The 22,957-nt window shown below is 34.0% G+C and overlaps 3 protein-coding genes across 6 annotated transcripts; 2 read left to right on the forward strand and 1 right to left on the reverse strand.

The window, feature by feature from the left end:
- Positions 1–2,614: 2,614 nt before the first annotated feature.
- On the reverse strand, positions 2,615–3,787 carry LOC111019068 (two-component response regulator ARR5). The gene is made up of 4 exons (XM_022295352.2): positions 3,541–3,787; positions 3,353–3,432; positions 3,163–3,240; positions 2,615–3,076 (listed from the first exon to the last, which is right to left on the reverse strand). The coding sequence occupies exons 1-4, from the start codon at positions 3,701–3,703 to the stop codon at positions 2,720–2,722; spliced, it is 678 nt and encodes a 225-aa protein (XP_022151044.1). The 5' UTR covers positions 3,704–3,787; the 3' UTR covers positions 2,615–2,719.
- Positions 3,788–12,024: 8,237 nt separating this feature from the next.
- LOC111019240 (zinc ion binding protein) lies at positions 12,025–17,137 on the forward strand. 4 transcript variants are annotated; one of them, XM_022295586.2, is made up of 12 exons: positions 12,025–12,180; positions 12,678–12,791; positions 12,908–13,032; positions 13,118–13,164; positions 13,233–13,333; positions 13,750–13,837; positions 15,201–15,314; positions 15,746–15,854; positions 16,027–16,186; positions 16,312–16,383; positions 16,521–16,634; positions 16,724–17,137. In XM_022295586.2, exons 1-12 carry the CDS (start codon positions 12,079–12,081, stop codon positions 16,814–16,816), a joined length of 1,239 nt encoding a protein of 412 aa, XP_022151278.1. In that variant the 5' UTR covers positions 12,025–12,078; the 3' UTR covers positions 16,817–17,137. The 4 variants fall into 4 exon arrangements, with proteins under 4 accessions (XP_022151278.1, XP_022151279.1, XP_022151280.1 ...); XM_022295587.2 differs by having other exon boundaries at positions 16,033–16,186; XM_022295588.2 differs by lacking the exon at positions 15,201–15,314.
- Positions 17,138–18,407: 1,270 nt separating this feature from the next.
- Positions 18,408–22,383, forward strand: LOC111019150 (zinc finger MYND domain protein). The gene is made up of 7 exons (XM_022295463.2): positions 18,408–18,998; positions 19,417–19,557; positions 19,643–20,008; positions 20,122–20,364; positions 20,677–20,769; positions 21,670–21,870; positions 21,968–22,383. The coding sequence occupies exons 1-7, from the start codon at positions 18,684–18,686 to the stop codon at positions 22,178–22,180; spliced, it is 1,572 nt and encodes a 523-aa protein (XP_022151155.1). The 5' UTR covers positions 18,408–18,683; the 3' UTR covers positions 22,181–22,383.
- The last annotated feature ends 574 nt before the right edge of the window (positions 22,384–22,957 follow it).

The following is a 22,957-nucleotide window of genomic DNA, read 5'->3' on the forward strand; positions in this document are numbered from 1 at the left end:
ATGAACGGATAATAATAATAATAATAACAACAACTTTATTGAAAGGAATGTGACATCTAATTTTTGAACATTTTTCAATGTATAAAAGTAGGTTTGATTGGAAAGAAAATCCCCAAATTCATAATTCATGAATTGATACTATTCCTCTTTTAGAATTTTAAGATTAAAGATACTTGTCTCGATGCATTTAATATAAAAGAATGAATTCGACAGAGTTAAAAGTAAAAATTTAAAAAGTTTTTTCTTTAATATATTATAATTTTAGAATTCAACTTGTACAATTGATTATGTTGGACTTAGTCTTTGATCAAATTGATAACCATACATGATACAATATACTTTTATTTTGCTAAATAGCAAATTGGTTGGTATGAATTTTTTGTCAAAATCAATTTTCTATGATTCACCTCAATCCCCATCTATTCAGTTAGATTTTTTGTTTGAACTTATGAAATCCCTATCTTTTCCTTTAGATTTTTCGTTCCAACCTACAATACTGCATTTTGCAGAATAGTCAAATTTTATATTCTTTTTGTTCAATTTATGCAATTTTTTTTTTCACCGAAGCCAGAAATTTAAACCCATTTGATAATAAATTTCATTTTTTACTTTTTTTTTTTCAAATCATGTTTGATTTGTTTAGTATATCTTATGACATTTGAATTTTTAGCTAAATTTAAAAAGGAAACAAAAGTTTTTAAAAACTATTTTTTTTAAATTTTTAAATTTAGCTAATATTATAAAAATATTAAAAAAATAGATAATAAAACAAAGAAACATATCGATAAAAGTAAAATAGTAAAGTAGTGTTTATAAATTTGGTCACGGCAAGATACCCTAATTTTACAAATTTAAGGGCAAATCTTAATAAAATGTTAATCATTATGGTTTATCTTCCTCCTTCAATTCTTCACTAATGCACTTTTTATAGTCTTTATTCATACACGTAGATCAAAATGTTATACATCTATCTTAAAGTCATATTTGAATCACCTAAAATTTGATGGATTAAAAATTGATGGATTAAAAATATATGTATTTTAAAAGTTATCAATAATTTGAATCCTCTTCACTTTCATGCCAGAAACAATTATTAAATTAATTTAAATCGAAGTTTATATTTGAGAGATATGAAAAGTTTGTAATATTTTTTAAATAACTATTGACAAAGAATTTAAATTTACTTAAAATTTCGTGGATTAAACTTTCTCTATTCATTAATTGGCCTCTAAAAAATCATTTGTAAAATTAATTTGAATTAAAAATAGGCATGAATGATAGCAAACTCTTGGAAATTTACGTCTCAAGAAAAAAGAATCTTGAAAAGGTCTCCTATCAATAGTAACTTGATTTGACCTCAGGGGCCTAAGCATTATTTATTAAAAAAAAGACCGGCACGAAAATAAAGGAGTATTTTTAATAAGTAGCAAAATTATTTATTATGTTTGTAAATATATCACTAATGTTTTTATTTTAACTGCTTATAGTATAGTGAATGAAGGTGGAGAGAATGAAGATTGCTCCAACTATGTTTAATTTTGGAATTTTATGATTGAGTTATCTAAAAAGAAAGTTCACTATTGATTCATCCATGTACCTCTCATCTCTATTCGGACGTTACATGTCTATCAGCTTTCGCTTGGTTTGTTCCCGAACCACATCATATTGGAAGAGATTATGCTCTGATATCATTTGTAACATCCTAAGTCCAGGATTCAGAATTTGGATTTGATATCTATTTGCCCCAACCATATTTATCTAAGCTATTTAGAAGAGCGAAAAATATCCATAGAAACCAACACGAATCATTTTAGCATGTTTTGTCATCACTCACACTTCTTAATAAATGTAGATCATCCGATCGAAGATTGTTCCAAAACAAACATACTTAACTTTGCTCCAAACCATCGAAAAAGAAGGTGCACATTGTTAATAATATATAGTAACTATCAATCATTCTAAACATCTTTTAACCATGTTTCTATAATCTAAAAATATGAACATCTTTTAACCATGTTTCTATAATCTAAAAATTTGATGTCATATGTATGGTTTCATCCATGTATCTCTACTATCTACTTGAATTATCAGTAGTAATCCAAAATAAAGAGTAGATAATATTATTTTATTTAATATTTGCAATTAATTATTAGTACTGATCCAAAATAAAGAGTCGAGAATATTATTTTATTTTCAACTTAACTATAATTCAATTAATTGAATTAAACTAAGGTGCGATATATTATTTTATTGAAATCAAATATTATTTCTGATTTTGGGAGACAAAATCTTGCAGTGTCTCTACCACATCTCAATCATATCCGCTGCAATCTCATTACTAATTGGTCATTTTTATCATAATTCCACCGAAAATTAACCCCAATTTAACAAAATATCCGGGAGATTATTTTTTTATTTTTCAATATTTATATGATTGAACTCTATGAATTGTACATCACGCCTTGGCCCCGGAGGATCGGACAACCCCTATGCGTTGCGTTTTAGTAATTAACGGCGATTCCCTAGCCCTAAATAACATAAGCGGACAAAACTGGGGTTTCCAACAAACGACCGTTAAAACTAACAGGACAGGGGAAAGAGGAAAATAAATAAATAAATAAAAAGGAAGATGTTTAATTTTTTCAAAAAAGAAATAATAACAGGAGGAGGAGGGGGGATATGTTGCTATTCTCGCAGGGTATTCCTGATTCATTGAGAGTCATTTAGAGCCGTCGGATTGAAGAGTAGACGTCGGAGAAGATGGTTCTGACGAAGATGGGGTGGATTGAAGCGAATCTGACGGCGATGGAGATGGAGCGGAATCGGATGATGAAATAGACGGTGACGATGAGGCGTGATCGCACGGCTCTCGTAGCTTCCTCTTGTTGATCCCACTCCTCTGAGTCGCAGTCTTTTCGTCCCCCACCATATATTCCCTGAGCCGCTTCACATCTGATAACTTCACCGGCTTCACTATGAAATCCTCCGCCCCTTCCTCCAAACATCTGTCTATACGCGCCACCACGTTCTCCGACGACATAATCACCACCGGTATCTCCCTCAGAGCAGAACATTCCTGATCACCGCCAATTTCGCTCGATTAAACCAATTCCACTTTCCAATTTCTTCAATTTTAATCAAAACTTAAATAAAAAATAATACCTTAATTTTCTTGAGCAATTCGTAACCAGTCATTCCGGGCATGCAGTAATCGGTGATGATCATATCCACCTTCAACCCCTGATTTCATTCAATCCCAAAAATATCAAAACCCAAATCTCATACATCGAAAAATTCAGAAATGAAAACCCAAAGCTCTCAAAAAAAGACTTCAAATTTCGAGTGTACTTACATCATAACCAACAGGGGAATTGGTCTCGTCTTGCAATCCAAGGTATTGCAGAGCTCTAATTCCACTATCCACCGCAGTAACTGCCAGTCCGAAGAAAACCCAAAATGAATATCCCGAGAAACAAACAGAATCCAGAGAGGGAAAATGAAATTGGAAAGAAATAAAAGATGGGCCGGATATGAACTGACCTCGGCAGGCGGTAAGGCGGAGAAGACGCTCAATTACTTTACGGTCGACGAGGCTGTCGTCGACGGCGAGAACATGGACCTCGGAATCAGAGGTGGGGATGCGATCTAAGGCGTCGATCTGGTCCGGCCTCCGCCGGCGGGAGAAGACAGGGGTTCTGGCCATGGAGAGAGAAAGACAGAGAGAGATAGAGAGAGAGAGAGAGGTCGTGTTGTGTTGTAGTTGTATTGTGTGGAGTAGGTTAAGGTTGTAGGGGTGTAATATAAAGTCCTATGTGGTATGTGTCTGTTGGAAACACAAAACTGTGTAGTTGTGTGGGGACTCTGTTTTTTTTACATAACAGGTCTCTATCGGAAATCAAATCTCTCCCTCTCTCAGAAATCCCAAATTGGCTCTTTTTTAATATTATTTTGTTTCACTTTCTTTTTTCATTTAAACTTAACTAACGTTTTAAGATACAGAGGATGAGATTCTCAAATCCACTTGGGTCAGATCTCCAAATAAACGCAATCTTCCGATATCTCGTCCTGTCGTTGTCGCCCACGAGATTTTGAGGGGGTTTTTCCGGTCAACATATTGGACTACGTGCACCCGCGTTGGACTCAGGATTGAGTTGACCGAGGTCAACGGAGGACGACGCCGTCAGATCCGAATGAGGAAATGACCGCGCGGTTCCATAACAGAACAGAACAGACAGCATCTGTCATCTGATCTAATCCCCCAATATAATTTTAATGTAAAAAGGAGGGGGTAAAAAGGGGAAAATGAAGGAGAAAATTACTGCGGTGTAAAATTTGGGAAACCGAGGCGGTGATTTAGAGACACGACAGGAACAGAACAGTAGGTGGTACGAGTATGGTGCGGCCTGTGTTACACGTGCTGCCCTCGTGCCTTTTAAAAGGAGAAAAAGGGAAAAGGGAGGGAGGAGAAGTCAAGGACTGCAACAGGGTAAATTGAGTAAAGACGACAAAAGAGAGAGAATTTGGAGATTTGGGGGAGTCCCAATGAAATCTAGAGTGGGACCCACGACATCTTATGTTGTCAAGAAAAACCTTTTTTTTTTTTTTTTTCGCTTAATGCTTGGACTTTTTCTTAGTTACCCTAATTTTTAAAATTGAAATAGGAGAATGGGAAGAATTGCATTAACTAGTACCGTAAATAAAATCTGGGGACTGGGATTTCTGCAGCTTGACTTGTCTTCCCAAGATTGATTTTTGCTTTTGGGGTTTCTTCAGCCTATTTTCTATTTGTAGGCTACAATTCAGAATTTTCTTTTTTAAATATCAACAGTCCGTAATCTTGATCCTACGGCCTACGCTCCATCAACATTAACTATTTACTTCTCCGCCTCACCGTCACCGTCCCCCACTGCCTCCATTTATTGCCTCTTCACCCTTTCCGTTCCTATTTAATTTGCATCTTTTGGTTTTTTTCCCGATATTTGATTATTATTTCATCCTTACTTCTAAAATTGTAAATAATTTATTGAGTCTGGCATCTCTAGTCAAAAGAGTGTTTGAGCTATTTTTCTCTTTGTTCATCAGCTACATCTAATATGAGCTTCACGATTTTTGATCATTTTTCTTGATCAAACAAGTATCGTTCAATTTCAATTTGATTGTTCAACTTTTAAAAGCGATGCTCTTGATTTTTTATCATTGTCGGTTGAGTTGATAATTGGTTGATTTAAAGGAAATTTTCACATGTTAGTTAATTTGCTAGAATTAATTTTAAAGGAAATGAGAGATTCTTTGTTGGTGACAATGCTATCGACTTATTCACATACGATTTCAATTGAGTTGAGACCAACGACGAATTTAACTATAATGATATGAGGTTAATAATTCACGTGTTACCATGTTAATTATCATGTCACATTTTCATATTCTAATCGAGTCAATTAATTATCAACTTAATTCAATTAAAAATAAAAAGTAATAGGACTTCATATTGTTTTTGATATTTTAGAAACTAAATAGAAGAAAAATCTAAATCTCAAATACAAAAAGAAATGTCATTGTGACACAAATAGAAAGGATGACCACATGAATGAATCGAAAACACATATATATGAGAGAGATTTTAAGATCACAAAAGAGCGTGGTTAGGAAATACTTAAAATAATTGATGGAAACAATTTATACCAACAAGGTGACATTCTCATTTCCAGTAATTTAATCATAACAACTCGAAAATTAAGGTACACGATTTGGATAACCTTGGATAAACTTCTAATAAAGACAAAGTATTATAAAAACAAAATGCGTGTTGATCTAATATGAAGAGTGAAAATTGAGTTTTGAATTTTCACCTTTTACATATTTTCTTCAATGACTTCACGCGGTCGCCCGTACATGAAAATTGGGCCAGCTGCCCCTCCCTAAAAGTCCAAATAATTTAATTAATTTATTTCTTGGTGAAACAATTTTCTTTAGTTTAACCATTATATATACTTTAATTAGTTCAATTACGTTTAGGAATAACGCTATAATTTTTATTTCATATTACATACATTCTATTAGATTTTAAGTTATGTCTTCAATTTTACCACTTATAATTTAGACTTAATTTTAAATTAATTCAGTATTAAAAGTCTCAATTTAAAAATGAGATTTAGTTTTAATTTGATTCCTATTTCTCATGATTATGTTACAATTTACAAATTGTCTTGGAACCATTTTTCCCACCTCTTTCTCCTCTAATTTACTCCATTTAAATCCTCAAATTGGTTAACAAGATCAACAAGATAGAAAATATAGCTCATTTATATTAGTAAATAGAAAGTATGCGACCTTGCTAACAGTAAATGCAATTCATAAAGTTTGACTATATTATATAGACCAAATTAAAAAATATTTAAATCCATATAAACGAGATTGAAACTTTAGTCAAAATCATATGGATGAGTTTGAAACCAATCTCAAATCATCATATGCACCAGAATTGTAATTTAATCTATATTTTATTACCTTTTCTAGTATTATCATTAATATCATAAGCGATTAAGATGATGAAATGTCAAGACCACGTCAATGAAGTTGGGATAATTGTATGTATTTATTAATTTTTCGTATTAATAATTTAATTCCTTTTGAAACAATATTATTCTCACAAATATTCTAAACTAATAACTCTGCCAACAAAATGTATACTCTATTTAGATTCTAAGCAAGTAACACAATTTTTGTTTACATAATATTTAGGAACGTAGTAGCATTGTACCCCGTTGGAGAAACATCATTCTAACTCAATACAACTAGAGTACATCTTCTATAATTAGACATAACACTCAAAGGCGCATTGATTCAAACCTAGGCCCTATACTCTAACCTTCCCTTTTGTTATTATTTCTTACTTAAATTAATGAGGAATCGTGATAGGGTAAATCTTTAGGGTATTATAGTCATTGACAATCCGTTTGTTTATTCTTTAACGAATTACTTTGATCAAAGCATGCCTCAATTTCAATGTGGTCCACATGAAGGTGGTACTTACTCTACAGTCTACAATATCATTAGGCTTGGTGATGGGAGATGTCGGTAGCAATTGCTTTGTCAAGATTGTATGACTTTAATTGGCAAGAACGAGATTCAAAAGAGGAAGAGAATGAGGGATTGAGGTTTGAGAGTAAGCGTTGTAAAAGAGGCTCATTTGCTTGTATCAAAGAGATCAGAGGTGAACATATAATCTTGACTAAGAAATTTGTATATGTGCACCGTTGGTTTTGAGAGTGGATTAGACCGCAATGTTGAACCGCCATAATTCTTCATCTGCTCGATCTTCTTGATTGACGATTCTTTGTTATTTCTATTGTTCATGCGTTGATAGTTAAAAATATTATGTTACGGCTATATTAAAATTCCCAAAATTTCTTCGATAAAAACTCCCATCGCTAATATATTTATGGAAAAAACAATACTTAGTTATTGATTGGTTAGTATATATGGATCATTATTACATCTATTCCCGGACCGAAATAGGAATATATACAATAAAGAAGTACAACAGAGATACAATGGAGAAGATTCTTTAATTTTTTCAAAAGATTAAATAGTCTTACAGAATTGTAAGGGTGATTAGCAGAAAAAAAAAATAAAAAATAAAAAATCACCAGATGAATAGCTAAGTATTATTTTTGTTAATATTATTAGTTTATAGTGTAAGTTTTAGAATATATGGAATGATAGACAGAGAAAAGGACGGCGTTTGCATGCGTTTTTTGTTTTCATTTGGAGTTGTACCTTTTTGTATGGAGCTTCCCTACGCTACAAAAAACAAATCTTTTCTTTAAACAAAATTATAAACGAATCCTAGGTTCCCATTCAAGTAGAAGCTACCGAATTCAATTTATTTTTACAGTTTACTGTTCATTCCCATGTTCCCATCTCTCTTTTTTGACCTATTTTTATAGGGGAGTCTTTAACTCAATGGATCTCCGATAACTCAACCTAGCTCGACTCCTGATTAGTGGTTTAAGAAAATAAGGAGGCTCACAGGAACCGTTATCGCAGGAGTAGGAACATGACAATTATTCCATATTTTACCACTAATATTTTCTTTTTCCTACTTTTGGATCTTGGAAACTACCATATATGGTCATGAATAAAACTCGAGTCATAATTTAAATATATTTAGCATAATATTTGATGCAACTTTCAAAATATTTAATATTTAACTATAATACCAATCATTAAATTAAGTGAGTCGACCATTAGAAATTTGTTTTTAGTTTGTTCTGAATATCGATAATGTTCTCCTTCTTGCAGATGTGGAACTATGTATGTTTCCTTAAAACAAAAGAAAGTATCATTGAATGGATGTATTTAAATAGTCATTTATTCATCTACTATCGACCACATCTAGAGTTTACATTCATGCAAATCAATTCATCTTCTTTAGAACAGTATACCGTTGGTTTGATAAAACTATAGTATGGATTATATTGTGGAATTATATTAGCACTAAGACGACCTTTCTATAGTTTCACATGATTATCTTGCGTCGTTAATTTTCATTGTTTTTTTTGTTTAGCATGCTAACACAGTTAAATTTGTTTATTTTTTGAGATGACGGCAATAAAGATCTTTTTTTTTCTCGTTATTGTTGATGTGAGATTATATTCGTATCGAGATGTAGATGTTTAATAATACGAATTTGTGTTAAATGAAACAAAAGTTTTAGAACTTTATAGCAATAGAAAGTTTATAATATTATAAACAGGTATTAGAGAGATCTAGATTAGATATGGCAAAGCACTTTAAAATTTGTTCACTTTGGACACGGCAAAGCCAGAGATAGCACGACACGATGATTATAATAATTGCAATTCTCAGAAGAAGAAAAAAAAGGTATAATGGAAAAAGGAAAAAGGAAAAACAGAAAAAAAGAAAAGAAAATGATGCGTTTAGTCAAAATTGGAATCTTGATCTGAGTTTGAGATTATGGGCCCACTTCCTCTCAGAATTTGCCACGTTTATTTCAGAATTAATTTATTCACTGTACTTCATTAATCATCAGAGTTGGCCAATAATGTCCGCTCTTCTGATAATAGCCTTTAATTATTTTCCCATCTGTACGGTACGGTCATTCTACAAAAATATCTTATTAATTTTGATTATTTTCTTTTGTAAGGCGAGATTTCATTATCGCTGAGTTAAATTTATTTCTGAAGATTTTTCTTAACTTAAGAATTAGGATAAAGGGGAAGAAAAATAATATATTCTTTCATTTTTGGGAATAAAATTGTGTGGATATGCTTTTCACTTGTACTACAAGCCATCTTTACCATCCAAGTCAAGGGTTTTTAAAGTGGTCCTTATTGCATGATAACAATACCACCTCCGACATTTTTATGGTCCTTTTTATTTACTTACCAAACATCAACAATAATTTTCTTCATCCTTGGTTGTATGTCTAATAAATGATTATGGTAATCCAACATATCTACCCATGCTATCCAATTTTTCTCTTTAAAAACTAACTGCTGCATAATCAAAAGCCTGAACTTTTTTACAGTAACGTCCTATCGTTAATTTAATGTAGTTTTAGAAGGCTAATACTAAGACTAGTGAAAGCACTTGAAGGGGAAAGAGTAAAAATTTAGTTGACCTACCGAATATGGGTTAGAATACAGAGTTTGTTTGGACTAGGGTATATGAACCTAATGGAAAAGATATCATCAGACCGCAAAGGCATGCAAAAGCAAAACATCTAACAAGATTTGAGAACTTCGAGTAAATATTTTTAATTACAAACTTCCTTTTCATACTCTAAAGTATTTTCATTTAGTCTCTAAACAAAGCCAAGATTTTAGTTAATAGACATGTTTTGTTTTTACTCTACGTTGATTAATTGGGGTTAAATTAATTACCTTCAATAGGAATATAATTCAAAGTTGGTGAAAATATAAATAGTTTGATGATTAAACGTTTATGATACACAATAAAATATTATAGCTAACGATAAATATATCTATTAGATTCAAAATTAAACATTCAGTGAGCATATAGTTATTAGAATATTTCAAAGTATATAAAGCACACAAACTTTAAAAATTCATAGACCTATTAGATGCATTTTAGATTACAAAGATTAAACATAAATCAACTTTTGAAACTTATAGATACAATTAAAGCTTACAAATTAAATAGGATACAATACCGAAAGTAGGTGTAGAGACTAAATTTTAAAAGTTGAAGAGAGAAAGTAGTGAACATAGTTAAATATTCTTCGAAAGAAAAGTACTTTTTTTTTTCTTTTAAAGAAAGAGAAATAGTTAGATATTTTATTTTGATAGCTTATAAATGATTAAGTTTACTCTAATTCATACATTCATCAGGTAGTTTAACCAATTTAATTTTAAGCAGATTAGGCATAATCTCTTCAAAGGGAGAGAGTGATTAAATATGTTATATGGGTTTGCGTCGTACGAGAAAGGATTACAAAAATGACATACAATGAACTTAACTCAGCATCTTTTGCCACCTCAAACTTTGGAGAGAAGATTTGATTTTGCTGTTTCAAATTTTGTATCTCATCTCCTCAGATTACGACAACTCACCAATCCTCTTTCTCCCCTTTTAATATTATCTTTCTTTCTTAAACCAATTTTTTTTTTTTTTCCTTCTCTCCTTTAATGTTTTTAATTTTAATTTCCCACATATTCATTTCAATTGGGTGGACGGCACCCAACACACTTGGCACTTCTTTACTCCAATTTTGACACAACTTTCACTATTGTTTCATATATTCATTGTTACATACTACCCTACTTAATTGGGTAAATGATTCATTTTTAATTTTTTTTTTATTTATGGTGTGAATCAAATTTAACTTTAAAATAGTGTTGATTTTGTAGGGTCGGAATATTTGTATCTTTATCCATATTCCATGGGGTGCGTATTCATGATATTTTAAGACATTTTTCTCTTTTTGTAAAAGTTGTGGATTTTCTTTAATTCTTGTGAGATTTGTTGACTAATTAATTTATCATGTGTACCTATTTTAATTTGCATCGCAGTTATAAATTAAATGAATTGGTTTATATGTTAGATTACTTTTAATTCCAAAAGCCATATTTGAATATTTCTTGATAAATTTGGCCCGGACAAATCTACAAAAAGATATAGTAATTTTATATATTGGACCATTGAATTTCGACATATTAGATTTCTCACAATTGTAAATGATATCGGTGGTCTCAATTTCAAATTTTCATCTTATTTATTCATGTATCTTAATAAGAAATCAACATCAAAATCAATATTGTTATTTAAATGAGTTGAACATCTCAATTTTATAGAGACGTTTTAAAAGTTTTCAAAAAAAATATAAAATTTGAAGGACATTATTAGAAGGAGTAAAAAATCAAGACATACATTATTTATTATTTATTATTATTATTTTAATAAAATATCAAATTTCAATTAACTTTGAAAATTTTATCACATGGGATACAATACTTACCATCCTTCCTTGTTGCACATTTCACGACCCGTTTTGCTTTTAATTTCACATAAAAAATCTTATATCAATGGAGATGTTGTCTCTCATTTATATATTATATATTATGATATTCTCTTTATTTAACCAATATGGGACTTTGGTTACATTCCCAACAGATTTTCATGCTATACTAAATTTGGGGAGGCAAGTTTCCTTATGTTTGCAATCCAAGTACTATCTTCACTAGTGATTCAATTTCATCACCAATCATCTTCATGGTCGTGTCAAATCAAATTCAATATGAAATTACCGCAAATTGAGATGATCAACAATACAGAATACGTAGATAATCAAGAAAAGCTAAAATAATTTTTATTTTAGAATTTGTAATTTGTAAAAATAGCCATGCGAACCATAATTTTATCACATATTCCATTAATAATTGTAATTACATATAAAATTTTAAAAGCTTTAATTGCATAGATCCGAGTTCCGGTCCAGAAGAATGGAAGAACAATCAAGGCCCAATAGGCCCATATCCAGTGCGCTATGGGTCATTTGATTCGAGCCGCGAAAGAATTCGTCTACCGGGAAAAATGGAGTGCGCCGGCAAGGGACGAGGAACTCGTTGTACGGGCCCGGCCAAACGACGCTGTGGTCGCTGCGGAGCCGTCGCTTATTGTTCAGTCGATCATCAGGTTCCTTTCTTGTTTAAAAGGCTTCCTGAAATTTTTCATATGAGTTCTGTTTTAAGTTTTAAGACGCCTTTTGACTGAGTAATTCCGAACTTGGTTATTCTCGGTTCATACGATATCATAGACTTGGAGAAGCTTTCATAGTTCGATATTCGCCCAAATTTGGGCAAGTTCTTCTTAGGTTTAGCTTAAATTGGTGATAGTTGCAATTGCACTTTGAATGACTTCTCATTTATGCTTCATCATCTTGTGAGATATGATGTTATTTTATTATGAGTCTAAGAACGAAGGAAATCAGCTTGAGGTTATATTATTTGCCATATTGAAAGTGAGGAGGATAGGAAATGCCACTGGAGCTGTAAAGTTACTTGACACTCTCCCTGTCGCACTGTTTCCTTCTAACACGGCGAAAGAGGAGTCATTAGTTTAACTTAATCTTACAGCTTGGTCAAATCTTTTCCTTGTTTCAAGCCATTACTCTATTTGACCTTTGCCCATAGGTTGAACATTGGAATGATCATAAAGACGAATGCAAAAGGTTTGAACAACAAATGGAAAGAGTAGATGTCTTGAATGAGTTTCCTTTCACATTTTCCGAGGAGGCGACTATACAGGTAACTATCTTCTAGTTAGGATATTGAATTACCCTATGCCTTCGGCCATAAAACTGATTTTACATGTTACTTTGAACATAATTGGTTGAATTTCTTTTTTTGTTGTTTTTGTTAAGTTGTGTCAAAAGCAGGAGAGCAGGTGTTCATTCTTGAACAAAAGGGCCATCCACAAAGTTGGAATGTGGTTCTACGAATGTCCTTGTGGGGAAAGGGAACCTGCTACATCTTTTAATTACACAAGGTCTCTCTCCGCTAGTTTTTCAATTTATTGAGAGACCTCTTACATTCACCGTTAAATCTTTCTACAATTTCTATTTCACTTGCAGATTAAATGATAGTTGGATTCTACCTAAAATTCTTTGTCCGTGTAGCGGTATTATCTCTCTTCTAGCTCTATACTGTGAAATTAATGCCCCTAGAAATAATCAAATAAACATGCAGAGACGCTATCTCCAATAACAAAACATTTACGCAGTTGGAAGGACTATTATGATTGGAGATGCATTCCCCTTCACTCTCCTGTTGCTCTGCTTCTTCATTGGGTATGTTAAACTAAGTAATTAAGTTAGTTAGCTTCATATTCAGTCAAATATCCTCATATAATCTTCTCACGGATTTTTACGAAGTCGAAACTTATGGTTCAAATATGATTTTTCATATTTGCATCTTGTTCAATCTTCTGGATCCCATTTAGTCTAAGATTCCAAGCAAGAAACTTCCTTTTGTGTTTTGGCAGTTTTCCATTCAGTAATGTGGGCTAACAGCCTTACACTAACATATGCGGGGTTTGAAATTATCTAAAAGTTCCATATGAAAAAGTTCCATATGAAATGACGTAAAATAATTGGACTAAATTATTGGCATGAACCTAAATACATTACCTGAAGAAATGCTGAATTCTTTTTAAGAATACTGATTATATAATCAACATTTACGTGTTGTCTGTCTTGTAATTCAGCCACTTACAATAAGGCATGCTATGCAAACCGCTGGTTTGGAGCCCATGACTCCAGAATTTGGTGACACATTATGCATACACTATCTAGGTATGGTTTACCTCCAAGTTTCTTTTTGATATCCAGCTTATAATTTGATGCTTTTTTCCTTTGAAGATACTAGCCATAAGAAATGACTTTGGCTATATAACCATACTGGATATCTAATTATATGCTTCTCTCATACGAACACACCGAGCGTAACATGTGACTTTGGTTATATATGTTTTTTGATTTTTTTTGCAAGACATAAAATAGTTCTTGATGTGACTGAATTAAAGAATACCAACTTTTCTGTATTGGAACTTTTAGAGCGCACCATACACTGGACACTGAAGATGCTCTAAAGACACGTTGCTTTAATGGGAAACCATTCTTAATGATAGTTTTCAGGTTCTCCATTATATAAGATATTTTAAGTGACGAAGGATGCAGATCTAATTGAACTGGGAGAACTGATGTTAATTGCCGACAATATATTGGAGAACCATTTTTTTATATTTTTATTTTTTCCCCTTAAAAAATGGTCCTCAATATTACGCTTCACTTCTCCAGATTGGACTAGGAATGCTTTCTTCAATATATCCCAATTCATCAATAGCATTGTTTTAATTAGAAAATAATGTATTCACGCAGTGGTGTGTTCCAAAGAAGATTAAGTTTTTTGGGTGGCAAGTCTTACTTGGTAAAGTCAATACTTTGGATCGGACTCAAAGGTTGTCTTCCTTTTGCCTGGGCCCGCAGTGGTGTGTTCTGTGTAGGAATGCCGCTGAAGATCTTGAGCATTTGTTGTGGACTTGTCAGTTTGCGCAGGAGTTATGGTGTCGTTTTTTTAGAGGTTTTGGTGTTGCTTGGGTTCGTTCCAGAGATTGCAAGGCGATGATGGAGGAAGTGTTGTTATTCCCCCCCTTTCATGATAGAGGCCGCTTTCTCTGGCAAGCGTGCTTTCTGGCTCCCTTATGGGGTATCTGGCTGGAGAGGAACAATAGGTTGTTTAGGGGTGTGGAGAAATATGTGGATTATGTTTGGGACCTCATTAGGTTTAATACTTCCTTATGGGTTTCGGCCACTAAGGCCTTTTGTAATTATCCGTTAGGTCTTAATTCTTTTGGATTGGAGCCCGTTCTTATAAGGGTTTCCTTTGCCGGGCTGTTTTTTTTGTTTGCCCTTTTTGTGTATCTTCTTTTTTCATTTCTCTCAATGAAAGTGCAGTTTCTCATTAAAAAAAAAAATTTAGAGAAAATAATGTATTCACGGGGTCCTTTTTTGCTGGAATTTAGAACACCCACAGAAATAGTGGAGACCAAGAATTGTAAATATATTTTTAATATTGCAGTGCCAAAATATTAGTACATATGTCTCTCCAGTGGGGATGTAGGGCATTATGGAATCTAAATAATATGAATGATTGCAGGAAGAGGCCAGTGCCCTTCTTTAACTACAGGCACAATATGTGGATTAAACAAACCAACTCTTATTGAAAGATTCTTACCCCTTCAAGTGACTGCATTAACCAACAAACAAAAGAGTAATTCTTTACACTCCTTTTACGTTTCCTGGAGGATTGCTCTGATCCTTGCTAAAATTACCATGGTCATGTCATCATTGCTGTTAGCCTTATAGCATATTTTTATGACATTTATATGCCGTATATTGGAATGAAAACATATGATAAAGTTGATATAAATGCTGTTTCTTTGTGATAAGTCCGTACTATCCTTCTAATGATTTTCATGTTTGGTTGTTCCCCCGGGTATGCCACTTAAGCTTGAGGTTTTTTCTCTTTCAACTTTTTTCATCAAGATGAGATGCTTTTGTGCACATTTTATGAATGTTTTCTGTTAGTTAAAAAAATCTTACTTTATGATGCTATTAAGTATTAAGTGATTCTCATACATATACACTAGTAATCCTGTTATATTTCATATTTAATATCATCTTTTGGGCTCAATGCATCAGGGCCTGAGAAGGAGCTTCTACAGCTTCCTGTCTTTGCTGAGTTGCTTGCACTTTTCCCTGGGGTGACATTACACATAGCATTTGTTGGGCCTAGCATTCCCGAAGAAATGTAAGTTGTTTGTCTCGAGGACAGGATGGATTCGAACATGTTACATTGCAATTCAGAAAGATTGAAGACTTGGTCTTTTCCCACATCTTTGCTGTGTCTTGGGCTATTAACTATCAATTATGGAACACTTCACGATATCTATGACTATTTATTTGTGCTTTGGGATTGCTAGGAACAGTGAAACCATTGACCTTTGCAGTTATGCTAAGTGCCTTCAGATGGATTGCATTTGCAAAGATGTCGACAGGGATGTATATTCTAATAAACGTCCAAGGTTGACATTGAAGCTTTGGAGAGGGCTTTACCATGATTGTTACAAAGACATTACCAAAGTTAGTTTCTTTCTCCGACTCCCTCCCAGAAGAAAACTAACTTTTATGTTCCATTTTTTTCTTTCACGCTCATTTTTCATCTTGCATGATTACTTGGTTATTTCTCTCTACTTTTCTCGGGACAGGATTATTATCCTCATTTAATCATTGCTCCAAATGCTGGTATTGCTGCCTATCCCAGTTGGCTACCTACCATTGTATGTCGATAATCTTGCCTAACTACCTTATGACTATGCATGCAGTAATTTTAAAATTCAAGGCTTATTCTTATGCTCGTCTTCTTTTCTACTCATCACCGACAGCATAGTTATTTGGAATTGAATGAATGCAACAGGAACTAATTAAGGAGATCAATGTTCCGGCAATATTTTCTGATTTCTGTGAAGAGGCTTGCCATCTTGGAGCTTCTTGTTTGAGCAGTGTTATAGGCCACTCCATTCCTTTCCCGGTGTGCCCACCATTGCCCCCTCTTTCAATATCAAGAACACTATCTACTTATTTTTGTTTGTTTTCACTAAATATCCTTCCCCCTTGCAGATTCAATTAAACCCATTCCGGCAACCAATAGCTATGGAAGACACCGCTCTGTTTCTTCCTTGCTACTCCAACTGCTTCCTCTACGGTTTTTGAATCTCCCAAAACCACCAGTTTTGCTCCATCTTGCAGAGGTAAATCAAGTGGTTGCTTGTTTATTAAAGTTTGTCTTCAATCGTCAATACATCTCCAAGGTCTTTGCCTATATAATTAATAATATATTAGCAGCCATGTGTTGTATTGTATGATTGACAGTTTTTTGGATTAAATTTTTTAGTCCAAGAATAGATGCTTACGGACTTGATCAATAGTCATGCCTTTAGGAATGAGTGCCATTTCTCCTTTATTTTTATTATTTTTTAATGTTGAACTAACGAACAGTATATAATATTACTATATATAGCATTTCTTTAATAATTGACCATGTCGACTTGAAGCCAACTCTTGGGCGGTTTCGAGAAATGCCCATTCTTCCTTTGGAAGTCAACGTTCATGAATATCTTTGAAGCCTATGATAATTTCTATTAAAGTCAATGAAATATGGATCCAATATTCCAAAGATTCTTTTTTTAATATATGTATATATTTTATCATGGACTTTTTTTATGCTTAAGTGATGAATTTTTTCCCTCCATGATTGGATGAATGTGAATTGAGATATGAGAGTAGTCTGGGATTAAATCCTTACCTTCTAATATTTCTTTTAATGAACTCACGTTTATTTGTTTGTTTGTTTTTTTTTTTGGGGTTAAAACAATGAACTCTCACCTTATTATTGTTATCTTAATCGACATTGAAGATGAAACTATACATTCATTTTACTTTTATTACCCTTTTCCCAACCATATGGAAAAATAAATTGTGGCTTAGCTTTATTTATGGGTCTCCATTGATGGCGCCTGTCCTATTTTCAAGCTATTGCCATTTATCTCCATTTTTGAATTGGTTGCATAAAACACCCAGAAACCAGTGCTGTATGTAAATTACAAGACTGCTCTTTTATCAGTCAATTTTTAAATTTTGTTTGGAGCTCCTTAATTTTTTCCATTCCTTCTCAGAAAATTTCAAATAATATCTGGTTTATGTGGTTTGCCGTTGGAATAAGTTTTAACTTGATTCTTGATAAGGAAAAAAAAAAAAAGGAAAAAAGACATTTGATTCTTTTATAAGGGTGAAATGAAAAAGAAAAGAAAACGAAGAACCATAACACAATGAGTAAATATACTCTCTTTATATAATTAATTTGGACATCTTCGTTCACAATATATTTATTGTTAAAATCTGATTTAGTTAAAGTTGTATGGACTAAAATAAGTATTTTAAAATTTCAAGATAAAAATTTGAAGGATAAAGTCATGGAATTAAATATCTGTTTTCGACACTTTAACATATCTATCGATATTTTCATATATCATCAACATCGACATGTGGGATAAATTGATATTTCCATCCAATTATAAAATAATATGAAAAATATCAATAAAATGTCACTAATATTATTATAAATAGATAAATATTAATACTAATCGTTTTTAATTTATTTATAAATAGAGAATATTTATTTATTAATTTAAATATTTTTTACGAATTTTAATTTATATAATTTTTACAGAAATATCCCTCTAAACCTCGGGTAAAATAGATATTTGAGAAGTTTGAAAATCATATATTAAAATGGAATGTTTCCGAATATCTGTTGGGTATTGCTTCGCCTTCCGGACTCGTGAGAGTTACTCGCGCGTCCGTCCTTGACCAACCCAATCCTCAATCGGATCTTTGGATGAAGATCAATTACTCCTAAACCCGATTTCCCAAACTCAATTCTTCATGGATTTCCCCAATAAACATCATTCTTGACTGTTTCCAAATGCTCGATTATTCCTAGGGTTCGGTTCCCTTCTCTGTAACTTTAATCCCAAATTTCGCTTCGAGCTTGGTCCAGATTCCTGAAGATACCAAATCCATGTCTTTTTCTTTACGATCAATATGGGTATTGGTTCTTTGCTCTTTAGCGTTAGGTTTCGGTGCGAATTTGGGTCGGGCTCTGAAGTTGCCCTTCAGGGTCAACGATGTGCTTCCGGTTCTCCCGCGGCAGATATCGTGGCCGGTGCTCAATAATCTCCACACTGCCGTGGATTTGTTGCCAGCTTATGTTGGGTCCGTGACTCCCAGTAATGGCACAATCGAGTGGAAAGGAGCTTGCTTTTACACTAACGAAGCTCGGATTGAGTTTACTGAAGGCGATAGAGGCTTGGGAGGCGGCCTTCTCCATCTCACGGTTTGATCCTTTTGTTCTTTTACTTTTATCCTTCTGTATGTATTACCATATTATACAACGACCGCGAGTTTGCCTGTCCAATCTGCATTTTTCAATTAAAGCTTAAACTCGATGCCTAAGCCTTGGGCTCCCCTTGGATGGTTATTTTCCAAGCAACTTGGATTAGTTTGTATACCAAATTGTTATAGTTTCGACGTTTATGCAATATTTCTAGTTGCATTTAATCAAATTCTACTTTCACGGGGGTAGACGGCCTAGAGTTTTTGCTGTTTATGACTTCGTATTAGTGGTTTGTGGAAGCTTAGTATTTTTCAAAAAGCTTTTGACTGATCAGCTATAATAAGTTTAGACTTACGAGACTATAGAACCTATATTATGACTTATATGTCCTTGTTAATTTCTTCCCCCCACTTTGTAGACATCTGCAGCACACAGCTGGACTTGTATGGATCTATATGTTTTTGCAACTCCCTACAGGGTTACATGGGACTACTATTTCTCTTCACGGGAGCACACATTGAAGTTTGAGTCATGGGAAGAACCTGCGGAGTTGGAATATGTATGTTTCCATGTTCATTTTTCATTATCTAATGCTCTAAAACCTTGTCGCATATTGCTAACTGTGACAGCCGACACTTGAGCAGGTAAAGCAGCATGGGATTTCTGTTTTTCTTATGCCGTCTGGGATGTTGGGAACTCTCCTCTCTTTGGTAGATGTGTTGCCTCTGTTTTCCAATACCATATGGGGCCAAAATGCAAATTTAGCTTTTCTTAAGAAGCACATGGGTGCTAAATTTAGAAAGCGATCCCAGCCTTGGCAAGCAACCATAAATCCAGATGATGTTCATTCTGGTGATTTTTTAGCAGTGTCAAAGATACGTGGACGGTGGGGAGGCTTTGAAACATTAGAAAAGTGGGTAACGGGTGCTTTTGCTGGCCATACAGCAGTTTGCTTGAAGGATGAAATGGGTAATCTTTGGGTTGGTGAATCAGGACACGAGAATGAGAAGGTATGAAAACTTCATCTGGCAGCTTATTTAGTTCAAATGCATGTGACTATGAGAAGCAAATAAATGGCGCTTGAGCTTTTAATTCAAGGGGAAGTTTCTCATGTGTGTAATAGGGTGAAGAAATTATTGTGGTGATTCCATGGGATGAATGGTGGGAGTTATCACTCAAGGATAACTCAAATCCACAAATAGCATTGCTTCCTTTACATCCAGAAATTCGTGCAAAATTCAACTCTACTGCAGCGTGGGAATATGCCCGAAGCATGTCTGGGAAGCCATATGGTTATCACAACATGATTTTTAGTTGGATTGATACCGTAACTGACAACTTTCCTCCTCCTCTTGATGCTCACTTGGTAGGTTTTCGTTTTCTTTCCCTCCTGTAATGTTTCTGTGGTAGTGAAGCTTTTGTTTTATCATCAGTGCTCACACACTTCTGCTCATACTTTCATCAGTTCACAGTTCTATTCTTTGTAGCTTTTAGATGTGTGAAATGCATTGATTCGTGTTGCACGGGACATGGATTAGGATATTATATATGTGTGTGTCAGTTATGCATGCATGCAGCACTATGTATCTGCGTAAATATGATGTGCATACACATCTATGTAGGCATGTTTAAAAAATCCTTTCAAGTAAGCTTCTTGCTGACAACTTCTCGTTTTCAGGTTATTTCTGTCATGTCTATGTGGACTAGGTTGCAGCCAGCATATGCTGCAAACATGTGGAATGAGGCTCTGAACAAGCGGCTAGGTACTGAGGTATGTCAGCAATCTTGACCCATTTTATGTTGATAAATAGAGATATGGAGAAAATTTTCAGCACAAAGAATTTTAAGGTTAGAAGAACTTAATAGGAAAAAAAGGAACCTTTTTACCCCCAAAAAGACTACTATTCAAGTGGAAATGAAACAACTCTCCTAGTACTATTCAAACCTTTGATAAGATAGTTAATCGTCAACTGCAACTGCCCCACTACTGGCTGTTGAGAATAAGGAAAAATAATTAAATTCCTGTTCACAACCCAGGACCAATATGAGAATCCCAGAACTTCTCCCGGGTGACTCCATTCCATGCCTTATTTTGTGGAGAGCCTGAAAGTAGCAGCTCTATTTCATTGGATTCAATCCATAATTATGGACTACTCATAGATGAACCGAGGGAATGGGGAAATCTTCACGGATCTGTGGGACCCACCTGATTGTAGTTGGAAATCCCTGATTTAGATAGGCTTGGTGACCGGGACAGAAGTAAAAACTTTGTGATTTAGTTTCGGGGATGAGAAATTCATTGCGCACCATGAGCCTGATCCCACCCCTATCCCCAAATTAAGCATTAAATATTTTAAAGATTAACCATTTAAACTAATATGAAATAAATCATCTTGAATGCTACTCTTGTATTCAAATTGCAAATTACTGAAACTGGTCGACTTCAATGCATCTGCAAATATACCTCCTTTATCGCATTTTGGGTACAAGCATGGAAGATTTTACAGATAGATCAGGGCATGACAGGTCATATGTCCGTTTCAAAGTTTGAGAACTTCTTTGTTAACAGTTGAGGGACAAATGTTCAAAAGATTCCATTAGCATGTTCTTTATGAAAACTTCTCATTCATATATGATTACTTAGATTACTAACTTCCTCTGTTTCATTAAGGATTTGGACTTGCACGATATCCTAGTCGAGACTGAAAAGCGAGGAATTCCTTTTGATCTACTGCTTACGATTCCGGAACAAGATGAATGGGTCTACAGTGATGGGAAATCAACGACATGCGTTGCCTTTATCCTTGCAATGTATAAGGAGGCTGGAATATTTGGTCCTATAACCAGCACCATTCAAGTAACAGAGTTCACTGTATGTCTCAAAATTCTTGAACATGTATCAACTCATGATCTTGACTTGCCTTTTCCTATACTGTTTTATCTGAACATTAAATTCTGTTGTTTTGCAGATTCGGGATGCATATATGCTGAGGATTTTCGAGGACAACCAAACGCGCCTCCCAAGTTGGTGCAACAATGAAAGTGATAAGCTTCCGTTTTGCCAGATTCTCGGTGAGTACAAAATGGAACTTCCTCAGTACAATTCCTTAAAACCTTATGCCAATATGAATGAAAATTGCCCCACCCTACCCCCTATATATGAACGACCCATTCAATGTTAAGCCCGCCTTTGCTCATTCTCTACAATGATTATGTAAACCATGTAAACATGGCATCGAAGTCTGAGATCATTCGTTAAAACATCCGATAAAAAGTGTTTGAAACCTACTATCTGCTGCTACTTTTCCACGGGAGACATTCTGTATTTGTACATAACTTTAGAAGAAACGTTGTTATGGTATTTAAAAGACTGGGTGTTGATTCATTTTCTGTTTGCACAACTTCAGAAACCTATGCCTATCCACCTAGTCGAATTGGGTCGTTTCTCACCTTAAAATAGTGGGGTTTTCCTCCATTTTTGCTCATACTGCATTCAAAATTTTGCCAAAGACGCGAGTTCAAGATTTCATGCTCAGATAACTTCATCTGTATTCTGTAGTGAATTGATGTTACATTTTCGGTTTCGGCTGTTTGTCTTTCTTTCCCATTGAGGCACAGTTTGAGCAACAAGCTGTTCTTAATGAAATAGAGAGGAAGATATAACGGACAACCAAACCAATCATAGGGAGGTTAAAATATTTAGCATCGTACCAGATTGTTCGACTTCTACGGCGTTGTTCATTATTTTATTGTCTAAACGAAGGTTCCTTTTGACACCTTCGTTGAAGAAGCCTGCCAAGCTTTCTATCTTAAGACTCATTTGTCTTTGGTGACGCTGCATTTGGACCCAACAGCCACTTTGAAAACCTACCTTAAAAATTTCTTTCTTTTTTCCAAGACTGAGACCATTTTATCATATATTTTATAGAGATCTGAACACGAACCTCAGAGTGGGCGAC

This window comes from Momordica charantia (genome assembly GCF_013281855.1).
Source record: "Momordica charantia cultivar OHB3-1 chromosome 9 unlocalized genomic scaffold, Mcharantia_2.0 BLBB01000009.1, whole genome shotgun sequence".
In the NCBI taxonomy this organism is placed as follows: domain Eukaryota; kingdom Viridiplantae; phylum Streptophyta; class Magnoliopsida; order Cucurbitales; family Cucurbitaceae; genus Momordica; species Momordica charantia.

Excerpts from the sequence above, each read along its gene's own strand:
- LOC111019240 (XM_022295586.2), top strand. The coding sequence starts at position 12,079 with ATGGAGTGCGCCGGCAAGGGACGAGGAACTCGTTGTACGGGCCCGGCC. Across the intron at positions 12,181-12,677 it reads ATTGTTCAGTCGATCATCAG|GTTGAACATTGGAATGATCA; the intron begins GTTCCTTTCTTG and ends CTTTGCCCATAG. Across the intron at positions 15,855-16,026 it reads CCTAGCATTCCCGAAGAAAT|GAACAGTGAAACCATTGACC; the intron begins GTAAGTTGTTTG and ends TGGGATTGCTAG.
- LOC111019150 (XM_022295463.2), top strand. The coding sequence starts at position 18,684 with ATGTCTTTTTCTTTACGATCAATATGGGTATTGGTTCTTTGCTCTTTA. Across the intron at positions 18,999-19,416 it reads GCGGCCTTCTCCATCTCACG|ACATCTGCAGCACACAGCTG; the intron begins GTTTGATCCTTT and ends CCCACTTTGTAG. Across the intron at positions 19,558-19,642 it reads AACCTGCGGAGTTGGAATAT|GTAAAGCAGCATGGGATTTC; the intron begins GTATGTTTCCAT and ends ACACTTGAGCAG.
- LOC111019068 (XM_022295352.2), bottom strand. The coding sequence starts at position 3,703 with ATGGCCAGAACCCCTGTCTTCTCCCGCCGGCGGAGGCCGGACCAGATC. Across the intron at positions 3,433-3,540 it reads CCGCCTTACCGCCTGCCGAG|TTACTGCGGTGGATAGTGGA; the intron begins GTCAGTTCATAT and ends TCGGACTGGCAG. Across the intron at positions 3,077-3,162 it reads AATTGCTCAAGAAAATTAAG|GAATGTTCTGCTCTGAGGGA; the intron begins GTATTATTTTTT and ends GGCGGTGATCAG.